General features: G+C 40.9%; 1 protein-coding gene across 2 annotated transcripts in view; it reads right to left on the bottom strand.

Moving 5' to 3' along the window:
* Positions 1-208: 208 nt before the first annotated feature.
* Positions 209-26,933, bottom strand: part of DIRAS2 (DIRAS family GTPase 2) — a 96,320-nt gene continuing 69,595 nt past the window's right edge. For both annotated transcript variants that reach the window (XM_040416950.1, XM_040416949.1), the window contains exon 2: positions 209-8,184. In XM_040416950.1, the coding sequence (XP_040272884.1) occupies positions 7,547-8,146 (600 nt within the window). In that variant the 5' untranslated portion in view covers positions 8,147-8,184 and the 3' untranslated portion in view covers positions 209-7,546. The remainder of the gene's footprint in view (positions 8,185-26,933) is intronic.

Below are 26,933 nucleotides of genomic sequence, written 5' to 3'. Positions count from 1 at the left end.
TTACCGTATCTGGCATAGCTGGAAACCACCAAGTGCCACTGGATTTCCTTTCACTATAATGAGATCTGGCAGGTCTCTGACACAAATATCAGCTTTCTGCTGAAAAAATAAAGCTGCATTCAGCAGTATTTTTCTGGCAGAAAGTAGACATTCATGCTGAAAACCTGCTTGTATGCCGGATATAGTAACTCCCATAGTCTGTTCTTCTACCAGAACAAACTAGTGGATTTACAAAACAGAGATGTGAACAAAGCCTTACAATAATATTTAAGCCTCAAGAACATATAGTCCTAAGCATTCAACTTGATACTCCAATGTATTTTACTAGTGATGCAACCGTCAATGTAGTAGCCAAGTGGCAAATTTTATTAACACCCTAAAATGACACATAATGAAGTGTATATGCTCAGACCTCAAAGCCAGATCTTGTGCTTTAAAATACATATGTTGTATTTAGTCTCTAGAGTTTTAAGCTGCGTGTTAAGCTGCACTATGAGTGATTACTGTTTAAACGATATAGCAAATGTTTTTTTTTGGCATGGTTGTACCAAATATCTCAATTGTGCTTAGTTATATCAGTATATGTATATGTTATATTAGTTTGTATATTGTGCCTATAGTAACACCATTACCACCATGGTCATGTTCAGGGGCAAAGCTTGGATTTCTTTCATCCGAGGTAGAAAATGACATTTGACCCTTCTAGAATAAGTAATACACACAAAGGTCTACAGACAACTACTAAAGCTGGGTGCCAACCCTTTTCTCCTGCACCATGCCAAGTCAGTCTGCTGTCAAAATATATGTATGCCTATTATTAAAACCAGTGCCAACCAGAGTTCCCTCTAAGCTGTGCACTTTGGAAAGTAAAGAGCTAAAACAACAAAATAATTAGGAATGACACGCCCTATAACACTGCTGTCTACAGGATATGGAATTTTTACCTCTATAGTTTTTATAGAGCACAACATTGAGGGAGCAGTGGTGCCATCCTTACCCAGTACCTAGTGCATATGCCCCTCCAGAACCTCTCCCTACTTACAGCCTGTGGTTACGTTCATAATTAAAAAGCAAATATTTGGACTGAAGTACCATAGTGCTAATAACTAGAACAAATAATCAGTGCCTTATTGTAGTTTGGACTAGAAGGTATTCAGTAAGTATAAAAAGCAATCATTCATTATTATAAAGATACAGTCATTAAAAACTAAAGGTCAACTGTAAATAATTCTAGATGAATCTGAATGCATTTAATGAATGTTATGCACGCAAAGGAGATTTTAGATTTAAAAAAAATGAAGAAAAGGAAGTTCTTGCATCTCTACAACTCTGTTCGCATCTTTGTTCTAATTTCTGTTTTTCTGTTCTCTCAAAGAAGAAGAAAATTATGGTGATTTGGATCCCATGACCTATACAAATGGCGCCTAATGGAACCCACTTACTTACAATGGGGTCCTTTAGGTTCCCTCACAATATATTTTTTTTTTTACAGAACAAAATAGTCCTGCATAGAGTGCTATTTTTTCTGGCAAATTTTAAGGAATCTACAATGGAGGATTGTGCCAAAGGCTTCCCAAAATGCCTCTCACACAGATGTAAATAGAGCCTAACCAGTAGATAAGAGTAACTGTTGTATCCATTTTTGTTTCAGTTAAGGTTGCTTTCACAGTAGTATTATAATATCCGGCAGACTGTTCCGGCAGAGGACCAGCCTGCCGAAGTTCACCGTCTCCAGCATACTTAGATAATACTGGGAACTGCCAGATCCCAATTGACTACGATGGGATCCGACAGGAATCCAGTCACTTTCCGGCATAAATGCCAGCTTTTAGCTTGATAAATACTGCTGGTCCTACAGCCAGCATTTATGCCGGAACAGGCTGCTGGATTTTTTAACCCCAATCTGAAGTGTAAACTACATAAAAAATAAATAAAAAAAGATCATTTTATTAGATACACAGCCACAGGCTTCTATAGAAAAAAAGATGATCCCAAAAGTGCATCAGTTTTGTCAACTTTGCTTTACTGGATGGAAAAACGCAGAAGTCTGTGCTTTTCCATCCTGCAAAAAAAACTATAGGCTATAATGAGATCCCGACACTTTCCTGTTTACGTTTATCGCATATTTTAAATTAGCCTAAATCTAACATCTCTTATATTCCTGTACACACAGCTTGTGTTTTCAAACCCAGTTGAAATGCAGTGATAAACATGCCATAACTGTGGTTGATACCCTTTGTCTAAAACAATCACGCTTGATGGGTAGATGCCACCTTGGTCTAATTTGTTTTCAACTGGGATATTAATTAAACTTGTAATGCTACTTTACAAGGTGGAAAACCAATTCTTGTTGGTATTGCTAGCTATTTACAATCATATAATAAATAATGACGCCCTTCACGACATTGTCATATCCACTTTTTATATGAAATATTTGAGAAATTAGATTTTAAAAAAAGTAGGTTCACTGGATTGACTGACACATTTTGTGGAAAAGAAACACTAGAGATGTTGATTACTGTACTTGGCAGCTAGACAAAGCAATGTAACAAACCTCATGAGTAGTAGCAATGGCCCAGGTACTTATGTGTGCCCAAAGCTTTCCGTTATAATATGCTTATGCTGGAAAATAACAGAATTGCTATAAAGATCAACAGAATATAAAAAGGCAAAGCAGCATTCCATCCGCTTTCCATCATTTTGGACAAATTAAAGACAGACAGGACTTTTTTTAAGCTTAATATAACGGAATGCTACAACGGAAAGATCAATGCGAGTATGAACTCCCCCTAACTTATAAAGATGATTTGATTTTTCAAGAATCACAAGCTCACAGTTTGATTTTGGAGAGCATTTTAATTTGGCATATGGCAGTATATGGTGACTATAGTTTTTTTTACTGGAGGACATTACAGTGGTTTAGGGATAACAGCCAAGCCATTGGTATCTTATTATAGGGTCACTATATGGTAAAGTTAAAAAATTTCCAAGAGTATTGTATAGAATGAAACTATGAATTTATTACTATGAACTCGGCAGTGTGGTGGACATGTGTGGTAGAAATGGATAATTGGACATTTAGCATGGGTACATAATGTTGGGTGTAGGGCTTTTATCAAGCTTGCAAAAATAGTCCAAAACGCTGTCAAATTAATTATAAGCTGCTTCATTTGGAGTACAAATGCTAAAGACAGCAACTTTTCATCATACAGGACTTTCTTAAGATAAATATATAGTTTGAGAAAAAGTCTGTGTGCCAAAACATCGCTTATACTTCATTTAGTGGCGCCCAGACTCTTTTTGCAAGCTGGATTTTGGTTGAACCAACCCCCAAGACAGCACGTCACAGATGAATCTGGTGCAGATATTTGGGTTTTTATCAAAGATGATATAGTATCAATCTGAGCAATCCACATATACTAATTAATTGAATATCTATAGAAGCTGGGCAGCACTGCAAATCTATAAAATGTTACTCAGTAGGAATTCACTGTTCTATGAGTCAGCAGTATACATAAATACATTTAATATATACATTGCAGGGAACAGATGAGGTACAGGATGGGGCTGCTGTGGACCTGTACTTTTTGTGTGAGGAAATGCTCTCCTTTGTGCAAAATTGGCGATTCCTCTTCTAGGACAGTTGAAGAGCACACCTCCTGACATGTCTCAGTAACTAGCTGCATTCTACATGCACTAGCAATTCTGAAGCATCTTTTCATATATACTGTAATTCTACACTATTCTGTTTCTCAGTTATTGCTAGTAGAAACAGTACTTTACTTATAAATCTTCAACTGGATGTTGCAAGTAGGGGATTGTACCTTTAAATTTTGAGACTATCAGCGCTGATTGAACAAGGTCAGACTGAGCAGGGACACCCCACCACCACCACCACTCATGACATCCAGTTTCATTAATACCCCTCTTGTAACATAACTGAGGCAGTGACAACACAGAGGTACGTAAAAAGATGCTTCAGAATAGTAATTGCATGGGAAATGAAAGAAGTTACTAAAACAGACATGTCAGGGGAGGTAACAGTTCCTCTTTAAGGCTCTTCTACTTTTACATGGCCTAAGAAATTGGACAATTATTTGGGAAGATCATTCTTAAAAACACTCCGTCCCAATAATAGCTTTGTTTAAATGTCCCACTAATCATCTGATGACCAAGCAAACTCATTCATCAGATAATCCTTGTGTAAACAGGGATGTACCGGTGGCATACAATGAATTTTTATTGGGATTAAACAGCAATCACAGTAGCCATAGGTTTTCCACATAGAGAGAAGATGATTGCTGCATGTACCCTAAAATCAGCAATCACCTTCGCTCACGATCAGGGAATTATTGGGGGGGCTTTGGCTCATTCCCGACAATTTCCCTGGCATCAGCCCAAATTTACTTTCTGAATTTACTTTCTGAATCATGTCTCCAAGATACAATATGTTCTTCTACAACAGCACTTTGACCCCACCTCTCCACATATACAATCAAGAAGGGTCATATATTAGACAGTTATAACATCTCCCAATGCAACTTATGGAACACCTCTTTAAGAACGTGCATGGCCCATCTAACAGTTGACTTATTGCTTCCTACTGATAACCACAAATAGCACATTATTATACCATGAGAAGCTGTGCCAAATAATAAACTGCTCAACTGCCTGTGTAGTATGCAAGGTATACATGTTTTAGAACCAGTTTCTGCACTGAATATGTGGTCCGATGAGCTGACATTGACCTTACCTCTTCCCCCATGGATGAGGTAATATTGCTAATCCAGGGAGAAGTTCACATATCACTCATCCCCTGTAAGAGGGTGAGCAAACCGTGCACCCTCCTGTGCCAAGGAGGAGAGTTGTGTGAATCAGCAAAAAGGAGTGAACCCCATGTTAATTTTGCTATGGACCTCTCTTCTTCATCTCAGTTGTCACTAGATATATGCCGCTTGTATCTTTTTTGTTGTTGTGTTTTTTTTTTTTGTTTTTTTTTGTGCATGTTTCTCCTGTCAGAAATGCATGGCATATAAAAGATTTTCAAGTATCAAAATTCTGGATTCATTGATTGTGGAAACTGAATGTGCTTTTCCATAAACTACTGTTTCTTGTATTCCCATGATCATTGTAGCTTAAAATATTAAAAGTATGGAAAGTCCAGAATGAGAGCAGAATAACCTTTCACTGTTTATGGTACCTGCAATTGCTGATCATGTTTTCCACGTTGTGTACTCTTATTGTACAATAAACCTGTATTCACATGGAAATATATAACTTTTATTTAATGTCTTGGATCATTAAGATAGATCTTTCGTTATGATGGCTTTTCTTCCTGCAATATTGCAAGTGTAATAGGAGATGTTCTGATATTGCGGAATTTGCAAGAGTTTAATGTCTGATACTATATATTCATCTTAGTGTTGGAAGATGACTGCTAATGGCCTTTATGTGCAGTAGTTATTCTGGAAAGGAGCCATCTTCTTAGCTGATATGTCTAAATTGGCAACATCTAGTATCTCTTTATACTCTTCATTTCTTGAGCTGCCTAACTAGATGCTTAGATTAATATTCCCAGTATAGAATTGTTGGCGGGTTAAAGTTGCTCATGTGACTATAAAATTGATGTGTTCACCAACTAAATGCATCCATCACATGCCACTGAAAGTTCAATAAGGGCTTATTCACATGTCAGTGATTCACATCCATGTATTGTTCATGCTCTCCACGGACAACACGGGGAGCCATTAAATTGTATATGTGTATTAAAACGTCCATGTTTTTCAGCAAACCTTTGGTCCGCAGGAAGTACACAGGAGCATGAATTACTTTAGTCCTTGCAGATGCAAAATTTGGAGGCAAATTGGTCTGAGTTTTTGCGTCTGCAAACCGAACAGAGACGTGTGAATGAGGCCTTAAAGTGATTTAGTTGATATTTTAAGTCACCTTTGAAAACCATTTTACAGTTTACATTTAGATATGATCTACATGTAATGTTAAATAAACTTGGAACTGCTTTGCTTCACTTATCTTGTACTGATCTTGTACTGATCACAGATGCTTTCTCGATTGTGATGGCTTCTTCTAGTTTTGACTTAGTTCTGGCTCAATATCCACAAAGTTGCTCTGCTGAATTTCATTCTGGGATGGTCAGCCTTACATAATACAAGATGGGGGGGGGGGATTAGTTCCCTAGTAAGTAATCTAAGACACCACCAAACTTCTTACCACTGGTCTTGGTGTCTAGCAGCACTTAAAGGGACCTAGACACTGTTACCATACTCCTTACCACTGGTGCAGGGTCAGACTGGGCTTCATTGGTCCCACCAGAGGAAATTATTTTTGAGGCCCAACCCCCACATCATCAATAAAGTCTAGTAGCTTTTGATTTGAAGAAACAGAGTAGACCCAAGTGGCAGTTTATTGTCTCCAAAGGCAGCAGCACCAAATGTTTTTTTTTCTGGACCTTCGGGGCCCACTATGGTATCAAAGCCTGGACCCACTGGAGGATCCTCTGGTACTCTGGTGGGCCAGTCCAACATTGCACCAGTGTCAGGAGGTCCTGGTGCCTTATTTTATGGCTCAAATTTTCCTTGTTTGCAACCATTTTAGCATCCCTGCGTTAAATTCTCACCACATTTTTAAATGAGGATGAGAACAATCCCAAAGCAGCCGCATGTTCGATAGAAGAAAAAACGGTTCCAGCTGAACAATTTACCTCAGTCAGCAAATTAGTGCCAACTAGAAGAACCGTTCATTAAGATAAAGATCATTACAAAATAAGCAAAGTAAAATGATGCTCTTATGTATGCAGTGAAAACAGTAACATGATCTTCAGAGGTGAACATACACTTTGTAGAACATTCATGTGCAATGCATGAATGTGTGTATACTGGCTATACATCAGCACATAGTCTCATCCCTGTAAAAAGTATTTGGATAGAGAAACTTTTTGTTAAGGCAATAAACATTAAGAAAAAACAAATACACAATTAAAACATGTCTGGCTATGTGTATATAATTTTTATAAAATATACTCTAAAAGGAATACAGCTGTAGTATGGACATGACCTATCATGCATGAAAGGTACATAGTTATTTGCACTTAATATTTCCTTAGGTAATAAACCCCAAATGTACGAGATGTGAAATCCGGAGTTCCGCGCTACCATAATATGCAGGATAGTTTAATATCATATTTATCTTATTATTATTTGTACTGTATATGCATGGCTATCACATGCAATTTCAAATTTTCAGTCTCTATATATAAATAAATTAAAAAATTCTAAATTTTCCACACTAGCATTTCTAGCAAGTTGCATGCTGGAAATGACGATTAAGTCCTATTAAATGACATTGAACAAGATGAAATTGACACTAAATTATTTTCAAGTCTAGTCATGTCTACCTCAAACATTTCTTGAGGTAAAACAGTTAAATTATGTGCCATTTATTTCCGGATGATAAAATAGTGCATTGCCAAGTGTTGTGCATGCAGTTTCCCTATCATCTCCAGCGCTGCAAGGTTAGAATAAATAGACTTTTACATGACAACACATTTGCCTTTCAGTTTTTCTTTCCTTTTTTGCTGCTTGCTTTTCTTGCCATCTATCTGAAGGCTCACAGTCCTGCGTTTCTCAAGGTTCAGAAGCTCTTGAAACAACTCCTTCACATTGTGGTTCATCTTGGCAGATGTCTCCATGAAGGCACATTTCCATTTTTTTGCTATTGCTTCTCCATCCGAGCTGTCCACTTCTCTGTTTTGGCTTTCATCACTTTTATTTCCAACTAACATGATAGGGATGCTCTCAACATCCCCCTTAATCTGGCAAACCTGTTCATAAATTGGCTTCAATTCTTCCAGGGACTGCCTGCTGGTGACGGAGTAAACCAAAATGAAGGCATGTCCTTTTGATATAGATAGGCGCTGCATAGCTGGAAATTGGTGGCTTCCAGTCGTGTCAGTAATTTGCAAAGTACATATACTTTTGTCGCAGCTGATCACTTGCCTGTAGGTGTCTTCAATAGTTGGTATATAGCTTTCTCGAAATGTACCTTTTACAAAGCGCAGAACCAGGGAGCTTTTACCCACACCTCCAGCTCCAAATACTACTACTCTGTAATCGTTACTTTGCTCAGGCATTTTCACAAGTAGATCAGATGGTTTTCTTGGTTAAGCACCTAAAAAAATACAGAATGTTTTAAGTGGTTAATTATTAATTATTATTATCATCATCATTTAGTTTGAGTCAACTAAATATATATGCAAAAAAGATCAAAACAGAATTTTTTTTTTTTTTAGTAACGTCAAACAAATACACAGTGGATACATTCATCAGTTACAAACATCAAATATACTCCAAGTGTAGCTTTTTAATAACAAGGACTTTAATCTTTTTGTGTAGTACCTAACACAAAAATAATACTCACTTGCTCCTCGCCGCTCCATTCGGTAATTTAACCGCCGGGCTAGGGGCAGGATCACGTGCGACGCTGCCAGGGGCATATTTAAAATTTTTATGTATGGGGCCCCATGGACACACTAAGCTCCACCCCATTGCACTATTTACTTCTCCTTCATCACTTATGCTAAGCTCCACTCCAACTGCCTGCTAAGCTCCTTTCTCAGCTTTGCAGTTCAACCTAAGCACTTCTGCTACTTATGTACAGCCAGGAAGAGCTCACCTCACCCCCTAGGCCCTTGTGCAGATGAACTGGCTGCACAGGCAGTATAGCTGCCTCCTCAGTCTTTTTTTAGCCATCTACTTGTGGCTAGCAGTGGGCTTCCTGATGTCTAGGGCCATGCAGTGAAAGGAGCACCTTTACTTCCCTTGGGGCATACCCTGATGCTGTGGCTCCAGCCTGATGGTACATGGGTGCCTTTGATGTAAGGTGTTTGGATTGGTGCAAGGCAGGGCATTTATAGTGCAATGGCCAGCACATGGTGTAGGAGTCAGGAAACCAGGCGAGAGAAAGAAGAATAAATGTATCTCTTTACTATTGTGTATTAATGGAGTATTAGTACATCCAATTATAGCTAAACACTGTTCCAATTGTGCACAGTGCAATTCTCACCCAGATAGCAGTGTATGGATTTAGGCAAGGATGGGAGTTATGTCCCTCTTTCCTCTTTATCGTGCTAAAGACTCTCTTAATACAAGCATGCTCAACCTGCAGCCCTCCAGCTGTTGTAAAACTACAACTCCCACAATGCCCTGCTGTAGGCTTGTAACAGGATGGACCCCTCCCCTTTAGTATAATTTAGAACAAACAGTATAATGGTGTTCTGAATCACAATATTTCATAGAAGTCTGGTTTTGTATTTTGGACAACCAGCTATAACAGCACTCTGACTATACATTTTGAGCTGATCCTTTATTTCTTACAACAGCAGTCTAGATAGTCCTCTTAACATCAGTTTGATTGTGTAGCCTAAACTAGTATTGAGCGAGCATGCTTGGCCGAACATCAGTTCATCTCGAGCATCGCGATGCTCAGCACATAGCAGTGTTTGGCTGAATACCTTGTGTGCCCGAGTCAGTGTATTTAAATCCAATTTAGCCTCTATTTCTGAAAAGTTTCTGCCAGGATTTGAACTCATAACCTTTTACATTTAAGGCAAGGACTTTAACCACTCAGCTATAAAGCTGAATGATAAACTGTGACAGAAAAACCTCATAGTAGTTTGTTATGTAGTAAGTATTCCGATACAGTAGAAGTATCATTTCGTATTTCACTGCAGGTTAACATGTAGCTGTATAGCGTAGTGGTTAAGATTCTTGGCTCTGATGTAAAAGGTTGTGAGTTGAAATAGTGGCTAAATTTAATTAAAAAAAATATATAGAGTTGTTGCGGATATCGATAACCTAATCTATACTTTTGTCCCGGTATCGATACAATACCGGGATTTGACATTTATCGATACTAGGCTGCGCTACTGCGCAACCTAGCATCAGAGAACATGGAGCGTGCTGCTCCCCCGTGATCGCCTCAGCAGCACAGGGGAGAAGGAGTCACTCTCTCCCTCCCCCCTGTGTTGCTGCTGCCAATAAGAAGAGAGGGGGCGGAGGAGGGGCGGGCACACTGTGCCACCAATGAAAGTTAACGTTTAATACAAATACAGGTGCCGGCAGCAGAATCACATAACCGCGATCAGCGGCAGTTAATCCTTCAGGTGCAGCACCTAAGGGGTTAACTGCTGCTGATCACAGCTCCCAGCTATGTGATTCTGTTGCTGGCACCCGCCTCCTGCATTAAAGGTTAATTATCATTGGTGGCGCAGTGTGCCCGCCCCCCCTCCCCAGTATTAAAAACATTGGTAATTCAGTGCGCCCTCCCCTCCACCCCTCAGTATTAAAATCATTTGTGGCAGTGGCCACAGGGTCCCTCCCCTCCTCCTTATTGGTGGCAGTGGCAGCTTCTGATCAGAGCCTCAGCAGTGTAATCCTGGGGCTCCGATTGGTTACCATGGCAGCCAGGACATTAATGAAGCCCTGGCTGCCATGGTAAGCTCCCTACTGCCGTGTGTACTATGCACAGGGCATCAGGGAGAGCGTGAGGCCCTATTCACCCTAATAGAGGGTGAATAGGACAAGGGATGAAAAGATCCCAGGCTCTAGCCCCTAAGGGGGCTAATAGTTATTAAATATAAAGTTAAAAAAAACACCTAATTATTAAGTATAAATCACCCCTTTTCCCAATTTTACATATAAAATATATAAACAATAAATAAATAAAATAGCACATATCGCCATGTCCGAAAAGTCCAAACTATTACAATATAAAAAAATCTCCTATGCGGTCAACGTGGGAACAGGAAAAAAAAAAAAAAAAACTGCGCGGTTCGCCATTTTTTTTAATGCAGAATGCACACGGCTTTTTGGTGTTTTATTTATTTTTTACGTGCTTTCGAGTCTCGCAATATTTTATTATGGAATCGAAATCGAATCAAAATTTTGGTATCGCAACAACAATATATATATACGTTTTTAGCCATAATATATTTACATATATTATTATATATTTAGAATATATAATATACTAGCAGAAGGACCCGGCTTCACACGGGTATATTTCATCTATTTCATTTTATGTTTCCGTGTGTCGTAAAAAGATATAAACAGTTTCCCCCATAACAGTGACCTCTACAGTACCCGCCCCTTTAACAATGACCTCCACAGTGCCCGACCCTTTAACATTGACCTTCACAAAGACCGCCCCTTTAACATTGAATTCCACAGTGGCTGCCCCTTTAACATTGACCTCCACAGTGCCTGCCCTTTTAATCGCCTACGGACTGCCGAACGCAGGGACGCGTCCTGGAGGCGGTCAATTCATTCCTCCTGGACGAATATACGCGTCCTCTCGCGAGACGCGAGATTTCCTGTGAACGCGCGCACACAGGCGCGCGCGTTCACAGGATCGGAAGGTAAGCGAGTGGATCTCCAGCCTGCCAGCGGTGATCGTTCGCTGGCAGGCTGGAGATGCGATTTTTTTAACCCCTAACAGGTATATTAGATGCTGTTTTGATAACAGCGTCTAATATACCTGCTACCTGGTCCTCTGGTGGTCCCTTTTGCTTGGATCGACCACCAGAGAACACAGGCAGCTCAGTAATAAGTAGCACCAAAAACCACTACACTACACCCCCCCGTCACTTATTAACCCCTTATTAACCCCTGATCACCCCATATAGACTCCCTGATCACCCCCCTGTCATTGATCACCCCCTTGTAAGGCTCCATTCAGACGTCCGTATGTTTTTTACGGATCCACGGATACATGGATCGGATCCGCAAAACACATACGGACGTCTGAATGGAGCCTTACAGGGGGGTGATCAATGACGGGGGTGATCCCCCCATATAGACTCCCTGATCACCCCCCTGTCATTTAGCACCCCCCTGTCATTGATCACCCCCCTGTAAGGCTCCATTCAGACTTCCGTATGTTTTTTACGGATCCACGGATACATGGATCGGATCTGCAAAACACATACGGACATCTGAATGGAGCCTTACAGGGGGTGATCAATGACAGGGGGGTGATCACCCCATATAGATTCCCTGATCACCCCCCTGTCATTGATCACACCCCTGTAAGGCTCCATTCAGACGTCCGTATGTTTTTTACGGATCCACGGATACATGGATCGGATCCGCAAAACACATACGGACATTTGAATGGAGCCTTACAGGGGGTTGATCAATGACAGTTCATATTCCACTAACTTGTGACAAAAAATAAAAACTTCCATGAACTCACTACGAAATACCTTGGGGTATCTTCTTTCCAAAATGGGGTCACTTATGGGGTAGTTATACTGCCCTGGCATTCTAGGGGCCCTAATGTGTGGTAAGTAGTTTGAAATCAAAATGTGTAAAAAATGGCCTGTGAAATCCGAAAGGTGCTCTTTGGAATGTGGGCCCTAGGCTGCAAAAAAGTGTCACACATCTGGTATTGCCGTACTCAAGAGAAGTTGGGCAATGTGTTTTGGGGTGTCATTTTACATATACCCATGCTGGGTGAGAGAAATATCTCGGCAAAAGACAACTTTTCCCATTTTTTTATACAAAGTTGGCATTTGACCGAGATATTTGTCTCACCCAGCATGGGTATATGTAAAATGACACGCCAAAACACATTGCCCAACTTCTCCTGAGTACGGCGATACCAAATGTGTGACACTTTTTTGCAGCCTAGGTGGGCAAAGGGGCCCACATTCCAAAGAGCACCTTTTGGATTTCACAGGTCATTTTTTACACATTTTGATTTCAAACTACTTACCACACATTAGGGCCCCTAGAATGCCAGGGCAGTATAACTACCCCACAAGTGACCCCATTTTGGAAAGAAGACACCCCAAGGTATTTCGTGATGGGCATAGTGAGTTCATGGAAGTTTTTATTTTTTGTCACAAGTTAGTGGAATATGAGACTTTGTAAGGAAAAAAAAAATCATCATTTTCCGCTAACTTGTGACAAAAAATAATAAGTTCTATGAACTCACTATGCCCATCAGCGAATACCTTAGGGTGTCTACTTTCCGAAATGGGGTCATTTGTGGGGTGTTTGTACTGTCTGTCCATTGTAGAACCTCAGGAAACATGACAGGTGCTCAGAAAGTCAGAGCTGCTTCAAAAAGTGGAAATTCTCATTTTTGTACCATAGTTTGTAAACGCTATAACTTTTACCCAAACCATTTTTTTTTTACCCAAACATTTTTTTTTATCAAAGACATGTAGAACAATAAATTTAGAGAAAAATTTATATATGGATGTCGTTTTTTTAAAAAAAATTTACAACTGAAAGTGAAAAATGACATTTTTTTGCAAAAATTTCTTAAAATTTTGATTAATAAAAAAAGTAAAAATGTCATCAGCAATGAAATACCACCAAATGAAAGCTCTATTAGTGAGAAGAAAAGGAGGTAAAATTCATTTGGGTGGTAAGTTGCATGACCGAGCAATAAACGGTAAAAGTAGTGTAGTGCAGAAGTGTAAAAAGTGGCCTGGTCATTAAAATTGTTTAAGCTAGGGGAGCTGAGGTGGTTAACAGTGACCTCCACAGTTCCCACCCCTTTAACAGTGACCGACCCGTAAGCATTGACCACCCCTTTAACAGTGACCTTCATGGTGGCCACCCAATAAACAGTGACCTTCACAGTTCCTGCCTCTTTAACAGTGACTTCCACAGTGCCCGCCCCTTTAACAGAGACCTCCACAGTGCCCGCCCATTTAACAGGCATTTTCACAATGGCCACCCCTTTAACAGTGACTTTCACAGGGACCTCCCCTTTAACAGTGACTTTCACAGTGACCACCCCTTTAACAGTGACTTTCACAGTGACCTCCCCTTTAACAGTGACCGCCCCTTTAACAGTGACTTTCACAGTGACCTCCCCTTTAACAGTGACTTTCACAGTGACCGCCCCATTAACAGTGGCCGCCCATTTAGCAGTGACCGCCCTTTAAACAGTGACTTTCACAGTGACCGCCCCTTTAACAGTGACTTTCACAGTAACGCCCCTTTAACGGTGACTTTCACAGTGACCTCCGCTTTAAGAGTGACTGCCCCTTTAACAGTGATTTTCACAGTGACCGCTTCTTTAACAGTGACTTTCACAGTGAACACCCCTTTAACAGTGACTTTCACAGTGAATGCCCCTTTAACAGTGACTTTCACAGTGACCGCCCCTTTAACAGTGACTTTCACAGTGACCGCCCCTTTAACAGTGACTTTCACAGTGACCGCCCCCATTAACAGTGGCCGCCCATTTAACAGTGACCGCCCTTTAAACAGTGACTTTCACAGTGACCGCCCCTTTAACAGTGACTTTCACAGTAACGCCCCTTTAACGGTGACTTTCACAGTGACCTCCGCTTTAAGAGTGACTGCCCCTTTAAGAGTGATTTTCACAGTGACCGCTTCTTTAACAGTGACTTTCACAGTGAACACCCCTTTAACAGTGACTTTCACAGTTACCGCCCCTTTAACAGTGACTTTCACAGTGGCTGCCCCTTTAACAGTGACTTTCACAGTGACCGCCGCTTTAACAGTGACTTTCACAGTGACTGCCCCTTTAACAGTGACTTTCACAGTGACCTCCCCTTTCACAGTGACTTTCAGAGTGACTGCCCCTTTAACAGTGACTTTCACAGTGATCACCCCTTTAAAAGTGACTTTCACAGTGACTGCCCCTTTAATAGTGACTTTCACAGTGACCTCCCCTTTCACAGTGAACGCCCCTTTAACAGTGACTATCACAGTGGCTGCCCCTTTAACAGTGACTGCCCCTTTAACAGTGACTTTCAAAGTGACCGCCCCTTTAACAGTGACTTTCACAGTGACCGCCCCATTAACATTGGCTGCCCATTTAATAGTGACCGCCCTTTAAACAGTGACTTTCACAGTGACCACCCCTTTAACAGTGACTTTCACAGTGACCGCCGCTTTAACAGTGGCTGCCCCTTTAACAGTTACTGCGCCTTTAACAGTGACTTTCACAGTGACCGCCCCTTTAACAGTGACTTTCACAGTGACCGCCCCATTAACAGTGACTTTCACAGTGACCGCCTCTTTAACAGTGACCACCCCTTTAACAGTGACTTTCACAGTGATCACCCCTTTAACAGTCACTTTCACAGTGCCCGCCCCTTTAACAATGACCTTCATAGCGCCCGCCCCTTTAATAACAGTGACTTCCACAATGCCCGCCCATATAATAACAGTGGCCTCCACTGTGCCCGCCCCTTTAAAATCAGTGACCTCCACAGTGCCTGCCCCTTTTAGCAGTAAAGAAAAATGGCTGGATTGTTATGGAAACCTGGAGTAAAACTGTGTTTATGGCAGTTGGGATTTGAAGAGAAAGACTTGCAGGCTTGTATTGGCTAATGTGGGTCATTTTTTGGGAATATCTCAGAAACGGTACGTCCTAGAGAGCCGAAAAACTTCCCAGACACCTGATGTAACTGTGTGCCAAATTTGGTGAAGATCGGTCCAGTCGTTTGGTCGTGCATAAAGAACGTCCAGACAGATGTCTAGACAGACAGACAGACAGAAACTCATTTTCATATATATATATATATATATATATATAGTACAGACCAAAAGTTTTCTTTATTTTCATGTGGAATTATATACATAACAAACAAGTGTGAAACAACTGAAAATGTCATATTCTAGGTTCTTCAAAGTAGCCACCTTTTGCTTTGATTACTGCTTTGCACACTCTTGGCATTCTCTTGATGAGCTTCAAGAGGTAGTCCCCTGAAATGGTCTTCCAACAGTCTTGATGGAGTTCCCAGAGATGCTTAGCACTTGTTGGCCCTTTTGCCTTCACTCTGCGGTCCAGCTCACTCCAAACCATCTCGATTGGGATCAGGTCCGGTGACTGTGGAGGCCAGGTCATCTGGCACAGCACCCCATCACTCTCCTTCATGGTCAAATAGCCCTTACTTTCAAAGTTTTCCCAATTTTTCGGCTGACTGACTGACCTTCATTTCTTAAAGTAATGATGGCCACTCGTTTTTCTATACTTAGCTGCTTTTTTCTTGCCATAATACAAATTCTAACAGTCTATTCAGTAGGACTATCAGCTGTTTATCCACCTGACTTCTCCTCAACGCAATTGATGGTCCCAACCCCATTTATAAGGCAAGAAATCCCACTTATTAAACCTGACAGGGCACACCTGTGAAGTGAAAACCATTTCAGGGGACTACCTCTTGAAGCTCATCAAGAGAATGCCAAGAGTGTGCAAAGCAGCAATCAAAGCAAAAGGTGGCTACTTTGAAGAACCTAGAATATGACATATTTTCTGTTGTTTCACACTAGTTTGTTATGTATATAATTCCACATGTGTTAATTCATAGTTTTGATGCCTTCAGTGTGAATCTACAATTTTCATAGTCATGAAAATAAAGAAAACTCTTTGAATGAGAAGGTGTGTCCAAACTTTTGGTCTGTACTGTATATATTTAAAAGAGATTATAATATATGCAAATATATTATGGCTAAAAACATCAGTAGTAGTTTCCCACATATTATGCATTCATATAAATCAGAAGTATGATTTTATCTATCTGTATAGGTGATTAAATGAGTTCTGTTTTTTTCATGAGACATTGGAGTGCTGTTCATTTTTCTGGACTATAATTGGGGTAAGAAGCCTTTTTTGCTGGGATTTGGATTCACAACCTTCTACATTAGAGCCAATAACTTTAACCACTACGCTATATAGCTACATGTTAACCTGTGCTAAAATATTACATGATACTTCTGCTGTATAGGAATACTTACTACATGACAAACTTTTCTGAGGTTTTTCTAACAGAGTTTATAATTCAGCTTTATAGCTGAGTGTTTAAAGTTCTTTACTCTAATTTAGAAGGTTTTGAGTTCAAATCCTGGCAGAAATTTTTCAGAAATAGAGGCTAAATTAGATTTAAATACACTGGGTATCCCCAAGCACTGACTCCATATATGGACATAGCTATATATGAAGTCAGAGCAGGGACTGCTAAGCCGTGGACTCTCATTGGGGGATTCCCTCACTGTACAGCAATCTTCTCTATAGACCTCAGTGGGACCCGACACCCTCCCCTCTTCAGAGCAGGGGGTGCCTGGTTTAATGCTCGGTTTCTCCCATTGACTTCCATTGTGCTCAGGTGCTCTGTAAAGCACCCGAGCACTTTGGTGCTCGATCAACACTAGTCTAGACCATTGTTTCTCAACTTCAGTCCAAAAGTACTGCCAAAGGGTCATTATTATTTTTAAATATCCAGAGTTATATTGGTGGCCCTTGTCCACCGCACTGATCTCCTGGATGAGCAGAGATGCCGCTAAGTTCACTGTCTTGCTTTTCTGGATCTTTCTCCAGTGGCCCAAACCTGCCATTCTTTCTGTTTCCTTGGGGCTGGCCCAGCCTCCGGAGTCGTCTGTCTTATCCCCCTTACATCCGAAACCTGATCTTGCTTGCAAGGCCTCTCCCTGCTGCTCATATGGGGCACATGTGCACTCCCTCTGGCTCTTAAAGGGCCATTGTGTGCACATCATAATTTACCCCAGTCCATTGCTGGCTATCTTTGAGTAGTTAAGGTGCCTTCTCTTATGGAAAGGTACCTGAGCAATAGGTTGTCTAGCTAGCCCAAGTGGGTCCACATCCAGTAGGTGAAACAATGACAAATTCTCAGGCTGGGTTCACATGTTGCGGATGTACAGTGACCGAGGTGCACCTGCAATTTGACTGAAACCATGCCAACATGTACATCAATTTTGTTTTCAAATTGCCTCCAGCTAAAAGTGTTGTCACTGTTAATGGTAAGTTATGTGGCTAAACTGCAGATTCACAATAAATCAGCTTTTTTCTGCACTCAATTTTAAAACTGTCGGCACTGTTTTGGTACTGTGATGTGTAAACCCAGCCTTATGCACTGAAAATAATTATATGACTTGTGTTAAAAAAGAAGTTCTAAAAGCATAGCCTATTGAGGGTACTTCATGACTGCAATTGAGAAACACTTATGTAGACCTCCCCCTATAACAGCAGTCTGGCTCTGTATCTTGGACAGACCTACTGTGTAAAACAGCGCCCACATGAAATAAAGTGTATGCATATACTGTCGTGCCAGCATCATTATGGGTAAGCTGCAATTATAGTATATGCATATACTTTATTTCATGTGGGCGCTATTATAAAACCTTGATTGGTCCCTACTACTACAAACCTTTGATGGGCTCCAGCTTTTGCAGGCTGTATACTTGCTGCACTTGGCACTTTATAAACTGTGTAATATAACAGACACTTGCAGGCTCTCTTTATATACGCTTACTTTACATTTATTGGCTTATGTATACACACATTTTGTGTGTGTGTGTCTTGTTATCTCGATGCTTTTATATTTATGTACTCAATAAAATAAATTCTTATTTTTGTATATATTGCCGTTTAGAGACTCTTTTGTTTCGCTGTAGGTCAATCTGTTTCCAGTGAGTTGGCATTTTTTAGGAGGCCAGCATAGGTTGCTTTACACTGAGTTTGCGCTATTTTATAGCAACGCTGTAACCTAAATATTTATCTCCCTTATAACAGCAGTCTGGCTGTGCATCCTGGACCGACCCTACAGTATATAACAACAACCAGGACGTGTAGTCTGAAGACCCCCTTATAACAGCAGTCTGGCTGTGCGTCCTGGACCGACCCTACAGTATATAACAACAACCAGGACGTGTAGTCTGAAGACCCCCTTATAACAGCAGTCTGGCTGTGCATCCTGGAACGACCCTACAGTATATAACAACAACCAGGACGTGTAGTCTGAAGACCCCCTTATAACAGCAGTCTGGCTGTGCATCCTGGAACGGGCCTACAGTATATAAAAACAACCAGGACGTGTAGTCTGAAGACTCCCTTATAACAGCAGTCTGGCTGTGCGTCCTGGACCGACCCTTCAGTATATAACAACAACTAGGATGTGTAGTCTGAAGACCCCCTTATAACAGCAGGCCAGCTTTGTATCCTGGACTGACCCATGTAATAATAGTCAGGCTCTGTAGTCTGAAGACCCCCTTATAACAGCAGTCTGGCTGTGCATCCTGGACCGACCCTACAGTATATAACAACAACCAGGACGTGTAGTCTGAAGACCCCCTTATAACAGCAGTCTGGCTGTGCATCCTGGAACGGGCCTACAGTATAAAAAAACAACCAGGACGTGTAGTCTGAAGACTCCCTTATAACAGCAGTCTGGCTGTGCGTCCTGGACTGACCCTTCAGTATATAACAACAACTAGGATGTGTAGTCTGAAGACCCCCTTATAACAGCAGGCCAGCTTTGTATCCTGGACTGACCCATGTAATAATAGTCAGGCTCTGTAGTCTGAAGACCCCCTTATAACAGCAGTCTGGCTGTGCATCCTGGAACGACCCTACAGTATATAACAACAACCAGGACGTGTAGTCTGAAGACCCCCTTATAACAGCAGTCTGGCTGTGCATCCTGGAACGGCCCTACAATATATAACAACTAGGATGTGTAGTGTGAAGACCCCCTTATAACAGCAGTCTGGTTGTGCATCCTTGAACAGCCCTACAGTATATAACAACAACTAGGATGTGTAGTCCGAAGACCCCCTTATAACAGCAGGCCAGCTTTGTATCCTGGACTGACCCATGTAATAATTAGTGTTGATCACGAATATTCGAATTGCAAATTTTTATCGCGAATATAGGTACTTCGAAAATTCACAAATATTTAGAATATAGTGATATATATTCGTAATTTCGAATATTTGAGATTTTTTTATTGCAAATTATCATAATGTGAAATTTTACCGCAAATTTTTCAATTGCTGACTAAAAACATGATTCCTCCCTGCTTCTTGCTTGTGGGCCCACGAGCAAGAAGCAGGGAGGAATCATGACTTTAAATGGGAAAAATGTTGAATATTCTAAAAAAAACTTATATATAGCACTATATCGAATATATTTGTTTTTTCGAATATTCGTAATATTCTAAAACAAGAATATATAGCAATATAGCGAATATTCGAAAAAAACGAATATAGAGCAATTTAGCTAATATAGTGCTATAATCTTCTTTGTCTAATAGTTGTAATTTTTTTCTCATCTGAAGTCCAGATTGGAAAAAAATTTCAACTATTAAAAAAAAGATTATAGCACTATATTAGTTAAATTGCTCTATATTCCTTTTTTTTTTTTTTTTGAATATTCGCTGTATTGCTATATATTCTTGTTTTATAATATTATGAATATTTGAAAAAACAAATAGATTCGATATAGTGCTATGACTCATTGGCCCACAAGCAAGAAGCAGGGCGGAATCATGTTTTTGCTTGGCAATTGAAAAATTTGCGATAAAATTTGCATTACAAAAATTCGCATATTACGCGATCATTACCTTGTCGATTTTTCGAGTAAAAAAAATCATAGAATATAACGAATATTCAAATTCACGAATATTTGCCGAATATTTTACAAAATATTTGCGAAATATCGCGAATTCGAATATGACCCCTGTCGCTCATCACTAGTAATAATAGCCAGGCTCTGTAGTCTGAAGACTCCCTTATAACAGCAGTCTGGCTGTGTATCCTGGACCGACCCTACAGTATATAACAAAAGCCAGGATGTGTAGTCTGAAGACCCCCTTATAACAGCAGGCCAGCTGTGCATCCTGGACTGACCCATGTAAGGCTACTTTCACACTAGCGTTCGGAGCGGATCCGTCTGATGTTTCATCAGACGGATCCGCTCCGATAATGCAGACGTTTGCATCCGTTCAGAACTGATCCGTCTGCATTATTACTTAGAAAATTTTCTAAGTCTGAAAGTAGCCTGAGCGGATCCGTTCAGACTTTACATTGAAAGTCAATGGGGAACGGATCCGCTTGAAGATTGAGCCATATAGTGTCATCTTCAAGCGGATCCATCCCCATTGACTTCCATTATAAGTCTGGACGGATCCGCTCGCCTCCGCACGGCCAGGCGGACACCCGAACGCTGCAAGCAGCATTCAGGTGTCCGCTCACTGAGCGGAGCGGAGGCTGAGCGCTGGCAGGCGGATGCATTCTCAGTGGATCCGCCTCCACTGAGAATGCATTAGGGCCAGACGGATGCGTTCGGGGCCGCTTGTGAGCCCCTTCAAACGGAGCTCACGAGCGGACACCCGAACGCTAGTGTGAAAGTAGCCTAATAATAGTCAGGCTCTGTAGTCTGAAGACCCCCTTACAACAGCAGTCTGGCTGTGCATCGTGGAACGGCCCTACAGTATATAACAACAACCAGGACGTGTAGTCTGAAGACCCCCTTATAACAGCAGTCTGGCTGTGCATCCTGGAACGGCCCTACAATATATAACAACTAGGATGTGTAGTCTGAAGACCCCCTTATAACAGCAGGCCAGCTGTCTATCCCGGACCGACCCATGTAATAATAGTCAGGCTCTGTAGTCTGAAGACCCCCTTATAACAGCAGTCTGGCTGTGCATCCTGGACCGACCCTACAGTATATAACAACAGCCAGGATGTGTAGTCTGAAGACCCCCTTATAACATCAGTCTGGCTGTGTATCCTGGACCGACCCTACAGTATATAACAACAGCCAGGATGTGTAGTCTGAAGACCCCCTTATAACAGCAGTCTGGCTGTGCATCCTGGACTGACCCATGTAATAATAGCCAGGCTCTGTAGTCTGAAGACTCCCTTATAATAGCAGGCTAGCTGTGGATCCTCGATTGACCCATAAAACAACAGGCGGGCTCTGTAGTTTGAAGACCCCTTTATAACAGCAGGATAGCTGTTTATCCTTGACTGACCCATATAATAATAGGCTATGTACTCTGGCCTTTTCATTAGAATTTTTCTACAATGGGAAATATTAGTCAGACGCCTAGGTTTACATAAATCCAGGATGCATTAAATGCTGTCACTTTCAATTACATCTCACACTCTCATACAGGATTTATTGTAATTCTCAGTAGTCAAAGTGAAAAGAAACTGCTGTGACTGAAATGTCACTTAAAGTTTGTTAAAGGAAATATAATGTCTGTGTTACAGCAAAACTACAGTCAATGATAAAGTGTGAAAGACAGGAGACATTTAAGAATCAAAAATCCACTTTGAATATGTGAGCAAAGCAAAGAATAAATATTAATCCAACACTACAGGTAACATATATAGCTGGTATAGGCCTTTAATGATGAGGAAAACATACAGGGGGACATTTTTTAACCCCTTTATACCAAAAAACTTACATCAAAAAGTTGAAAAGTTTGGTACACATCCCACTTGCGTAAAATTTTGCAACTTTTGGGAGTTTTTGGTCCTGCTTGCCACCTTTCCATAAAGTGGGCAAAGTGGGGTTGGAAGTACGTAGTCTTAGTGTGGGCATAGCTGGCATGGCACATTTATTATAATCAGGAAACTGACATATATTATTCCTAAAATCTACACACTGGTGCACAGACCTGCACATGCACCAGCAAAGGATAGATTAAGATTGACGTTTGAAATGCCAGTCTTAAAGAAGTCGTCCAGTTTTATCTCAGCAGCGAGCAGGTGTAATTACAGCTCCTCCATCCCATTTACTTGAAAAGGACAGAGTACGACTACAACCATTCAAGTGAATGGGATGGAGGAGCTGTAATTACACCTGCTCACCACTGCAGTGAAGAGAAGGTGGCACTCGCAGAATCTCATATTATCTTCTGAGTAACAGTGAACATTACTGGTCAGTCAACAAGAAGAGACACATCCAAAAAATGTTGGTCTTGTTTGGCTAATTTAATATTTTTTTTTTAATATCACAATGGGTCATCATTACAAAGAGATCCCCGGGGATTGCATCAGCTTGACAACAGTATTTGTAGTGAGACAAGGTTGAACATTGACTTATAGGATGGCTACTTTACATCTGGGGGCATTAGAGACAGAGCTAAGATCTCAGTTGTTTATCCTCTTACCAGAATTCCATAGGAGCGTTGACTGGTCTAAAAGGCTCCTCATGCCGTTTAGGCGCTCACTATAAGGAGATATAGTATCCCCCAAACCCTTTTAACTAAACATTGTTGCTACCATAAAGAAATGGTGTTGGAGCTACCTCCATCCGAAACCAAAACCTGGTTTAAGCCAAATTTGGTAGATCCATAGAAGGCCTTGTTGCATTTAGCAGTACAGATCAGTTCCAGTATTTATCTCTCTTGTTCTTGACTAGAAATTATTGTGCAGAACAAGAGATGTCTAAGCATTACTTGAACTTTGCCCCAGGGTCAAAACCATATGACACCAGAATAAGGACCATATCACTTTTATTTGTCTCGATGGTCAAGATCATATAACAAGCATTGGACACTACAGTCAGCACTGGTAAAACTAGACTTGAAAAAAAAAACTGAGGGGCTAAGGGATACTGAGAGAACTAGGCAGGAGCTTATAAGAATTATTCTTCATTTTAATCAAATGATATTATTTCATGTTTTTAAGGCTGAGTTCACAACAGATGCCTCTACCTTGATGCCAAGTCACTGCCTCTCTGTTATCACAGTCACGGGTAGCTTTTTATAGCTATATACGTGCTTTTGTGTGAGGAAGCGAGCTGTAAATACTGTCGTCACAAAGTGCAACATATGTTCCACATTTTATAGCCAAGAGCTCATTTGCACTGTAACTAAGCAGCAAGACTGTAATTGACCACAACTGCGTGTCATGTACCGTGCGTGGGTACATGGCATTTTTGAATATGGAGCTTCTTTAATTATATGTGGTTCACAGAAAGTATAACAGTTGAAGGGGTATTAACCAGGGAAACAAAGCCTGTATGCTATCAAATGTCATAACCCTAACAACTTCTTATTCTACTCTTGTTAGCACTTGGCTGATGAGAGTACAAGGGTTGTACACAGATATCATAGGGCCCCATAGGAAAACTTAGTAATGACCCCCATCCCCGTGTGATTTCTGCCAAGTAGATGTTTTTAAAAGGACAAATAGTCCTTAAGCAAGGACTATTTGTCAGTGTGCTCATTTTCTGCATGTCCCTGACACAAACAGTATTATAAAAATCCTGCAGAGAACACAGGAATAAGTTCACTGCTGATTTGTTTCATTATTAATGTGGAGATATCTAATGGGGTGGGATGTAGCCAATGTGAGGGTCTAACAATCTTTGCAGAGATGGCAGATGATAGAGGCTCCTGCTCCAACCAGCTGTCTTACAGCCATAAATTTCACCATTGAGGTGAAGAGGGGGGGAAACCAGAGTTCCATGAATTTCTTGGTTTTATCTGGGATATGCTTTGCTTTGTATGTTTAGAGTGCATTTAAAAGCATGTAAAACAAGTTATCTAGTTAAGTAATTCTAACAGCCATTATGCCAAGCCACTCTTATGTACCTTGATGATTAAGGGCAGTCATGCTCAACCTGCGGTCCGGCTGTTGAAAAACTCCCAGCATTCCCAGCTATCAGCCTACAGCAGGGCATGGTGGGAGTTGTAGTTTTACAACAGCTGGAGGTCTGCAGGTTGAGCATCCCTGATTAAGGGTATCCAACTGCCCACGGGTATCCCGTCTATTAGAAGAAACTTAAGGAATCATAATCCTGCAGTATTGTAATGCTAATAAATGACCCTGGGACCTGCCCCTATTTCCTATAACTACACTTCTATGGGAGTTCTGATAACAGCCAAGCAAACTTAGGTCTGGGCTTCTTAGTGATTTATAGTATAGGCAGCACCACTACACTATCCAAATATCCAAAACTCCAGATTTGAGCTGTTTCTCTAACACTTCTTTTAAATAAACCACACTGAATTTGTAAAAATCTTCACCCCCCTTTCACTTTTTGTTCATATGAGAAAATGTAACAGAATTTTAGAAATGGGAAAAACTTTAATTTTGCATGGACATAAGCATTCAGACCCTTTCCTATGAAATTTGAAAATTACATTTGAGGGCTTCCCATTTGTCCTGATCATCTATGAGATTTCAGAACATTGACTGGAGTCCACCTGTGGTAAATTCAGTTGATTGAACAGACACACCTCTGTCTATATATGATCTCTTGGCTCACGTTGCATATCAGAGCAAAAACTAAGCTACGAGGTGGAAAGAACTGCCTGTAGAGCCCAGAGACAGGAATTGTGTGGATGTACTGATCTGAAAAATGGTATAAAACAATTTCTGCTGCACTGAAAGGTCTCTAGAGCCTCCATATTTCTTAAATAGAAGCAATTTGGAACAACCAGGGCTCTTCCTAGAGCTGGCCACTCCACCAACCTAAGTAACCAGGGGAGAAGTGCCTTGGTAAGAGAGGTGACCAAGAACCCAATGGTCACTCTGTCTAGGCTCCAAAGATCCAGTGTGCAGATTGGAGAAACTTTCAGAAGATCAACCACCACTGCACTGCAACTACCAATCTGGGCTTTATGGCAGAGTGGCCATAAAGAAGCCTCTCCTTAATAAAAGACACATGAAAACTCACCTAGAATTTGTAAAAAAGCACTCAAAGGACACTTAAACTTAAAGAAATAATATTCTCTAGTCTGATAAAACCAAGATAGAACTTTTTGGCCTTAATTCTAAGCATCTTATCAGGAGGAAACCAGGCACTGCGCATCACTTACCCAATACAATCCCTACTTTGAATCATGATGATAACAGCATCATGCTATGGGGATTTTTTTTTAGTGTCTGGGACAGGGAGTCTGGTAAGAGTTGAAATAAATCTTATTGGAACAAAGTACAGAGATATTCCTAATGAAAATCTGATCCAGAGTGTTCTTGGCCTCAGTCCGCAGTGAAAGTTCAACGTCCAACAAGACTAGGACTCTGAGCACGCAGCCAAGAAAACACAGGAGTGCCTAGAGAGAATTCTATGAGTGTCCTTCTAGTCCAGCCAGAGCCCTGATTTGAACTGAAGCGCTTTAGAGGACCTGCAGAGATGATAAGAATGACAGAACATACCCAAACCTATATGTGCAAACGAAGAAGACTGAGGGTGTAATTTCTGCAAAAGGTACAGAGTAAAGAGTGTGAATACTTAAGTCAATGCAGTATTTTAGTTTTTTCCTTTTCAATAAATTAGCACAAATTTTGAACATTCTTTTTTCACATTGTCATTATGAGGTATTGAGTGCAGACTGATAAGGAAATGTAATATACACTCACCTAAATAATTATTAGGAACACCATACTAATACGGTGTTGGACCCCCTTTTGCCTTCAGAACTGCCTTAATTCTACGTGGCATTGATTCAACAAGGTGCTGATAGCATTCTTTAGAAATGTTGGCCCATATTGATAGGATAGCATCTTGCAGTTGATGGAGATTTGAGGGATGCACATCCAGGGCACGAAGCTCCCGTTCCACCACATCCCAAAGATGCTCTATTTAAATCTGGTGACTGTGGGGGCCATTTTAGTACAGTGAACTCATTGTCATGTTCAAGAAACCAATTTGAAATGATTGGAGCTTTGTGACATGGTGCATTATCCTGCTGGAAGTAGCCATCAGAGGACGGATACATGTTCTCATTCTGTTTACGCCAAATTCGGACTCTACCATTTGAATGTCTCAACAGAAATCGAGACTCATCAGACCAGACCAGTTTTGGTGAGCTCGTGCAAATTGTAGCCTCTTTTTCCTATTTGTAGTGGAGATGAGTGGTACCCGGTGGGGTCTTCTGCTGTTGTAGCCCATCCGCCTCAAGGTTGTGCGTGTTGTGGCTTCACAAATGCTTTGCTGCATACCTCGGTTGTAACGAGTGGTTATTTCAGTCAACGTTGCTCTTCTATCAGCTTGAATCAGTCGGCCCATTCTCCTCTGACCTCTAGCATCCACAAGGCATTTTTGCCCACAGGACTGCCGCATACTGGATGTTTCTCCCTTTTCACACCATTCTTTGTAAACCCTAG

Source organism: Bufo bufo, chromosome 2 (assembly GCF_905171765.1).
Source record: "Bufo bufo chromosome 2, aBufBuf1.1, whole genome shotgun sequence".
Lineage (NCBI taxonomy): Eukaryota > Metazoa > Chordata > Amphibia > Anura > Bufonidae > Bufo > Bufo bufo.
The sequence above is the reverse complement of the archived record's forward strand: the minus strand, read 5'-3'. Positions and strand labels throughout refer to the sequence as shown.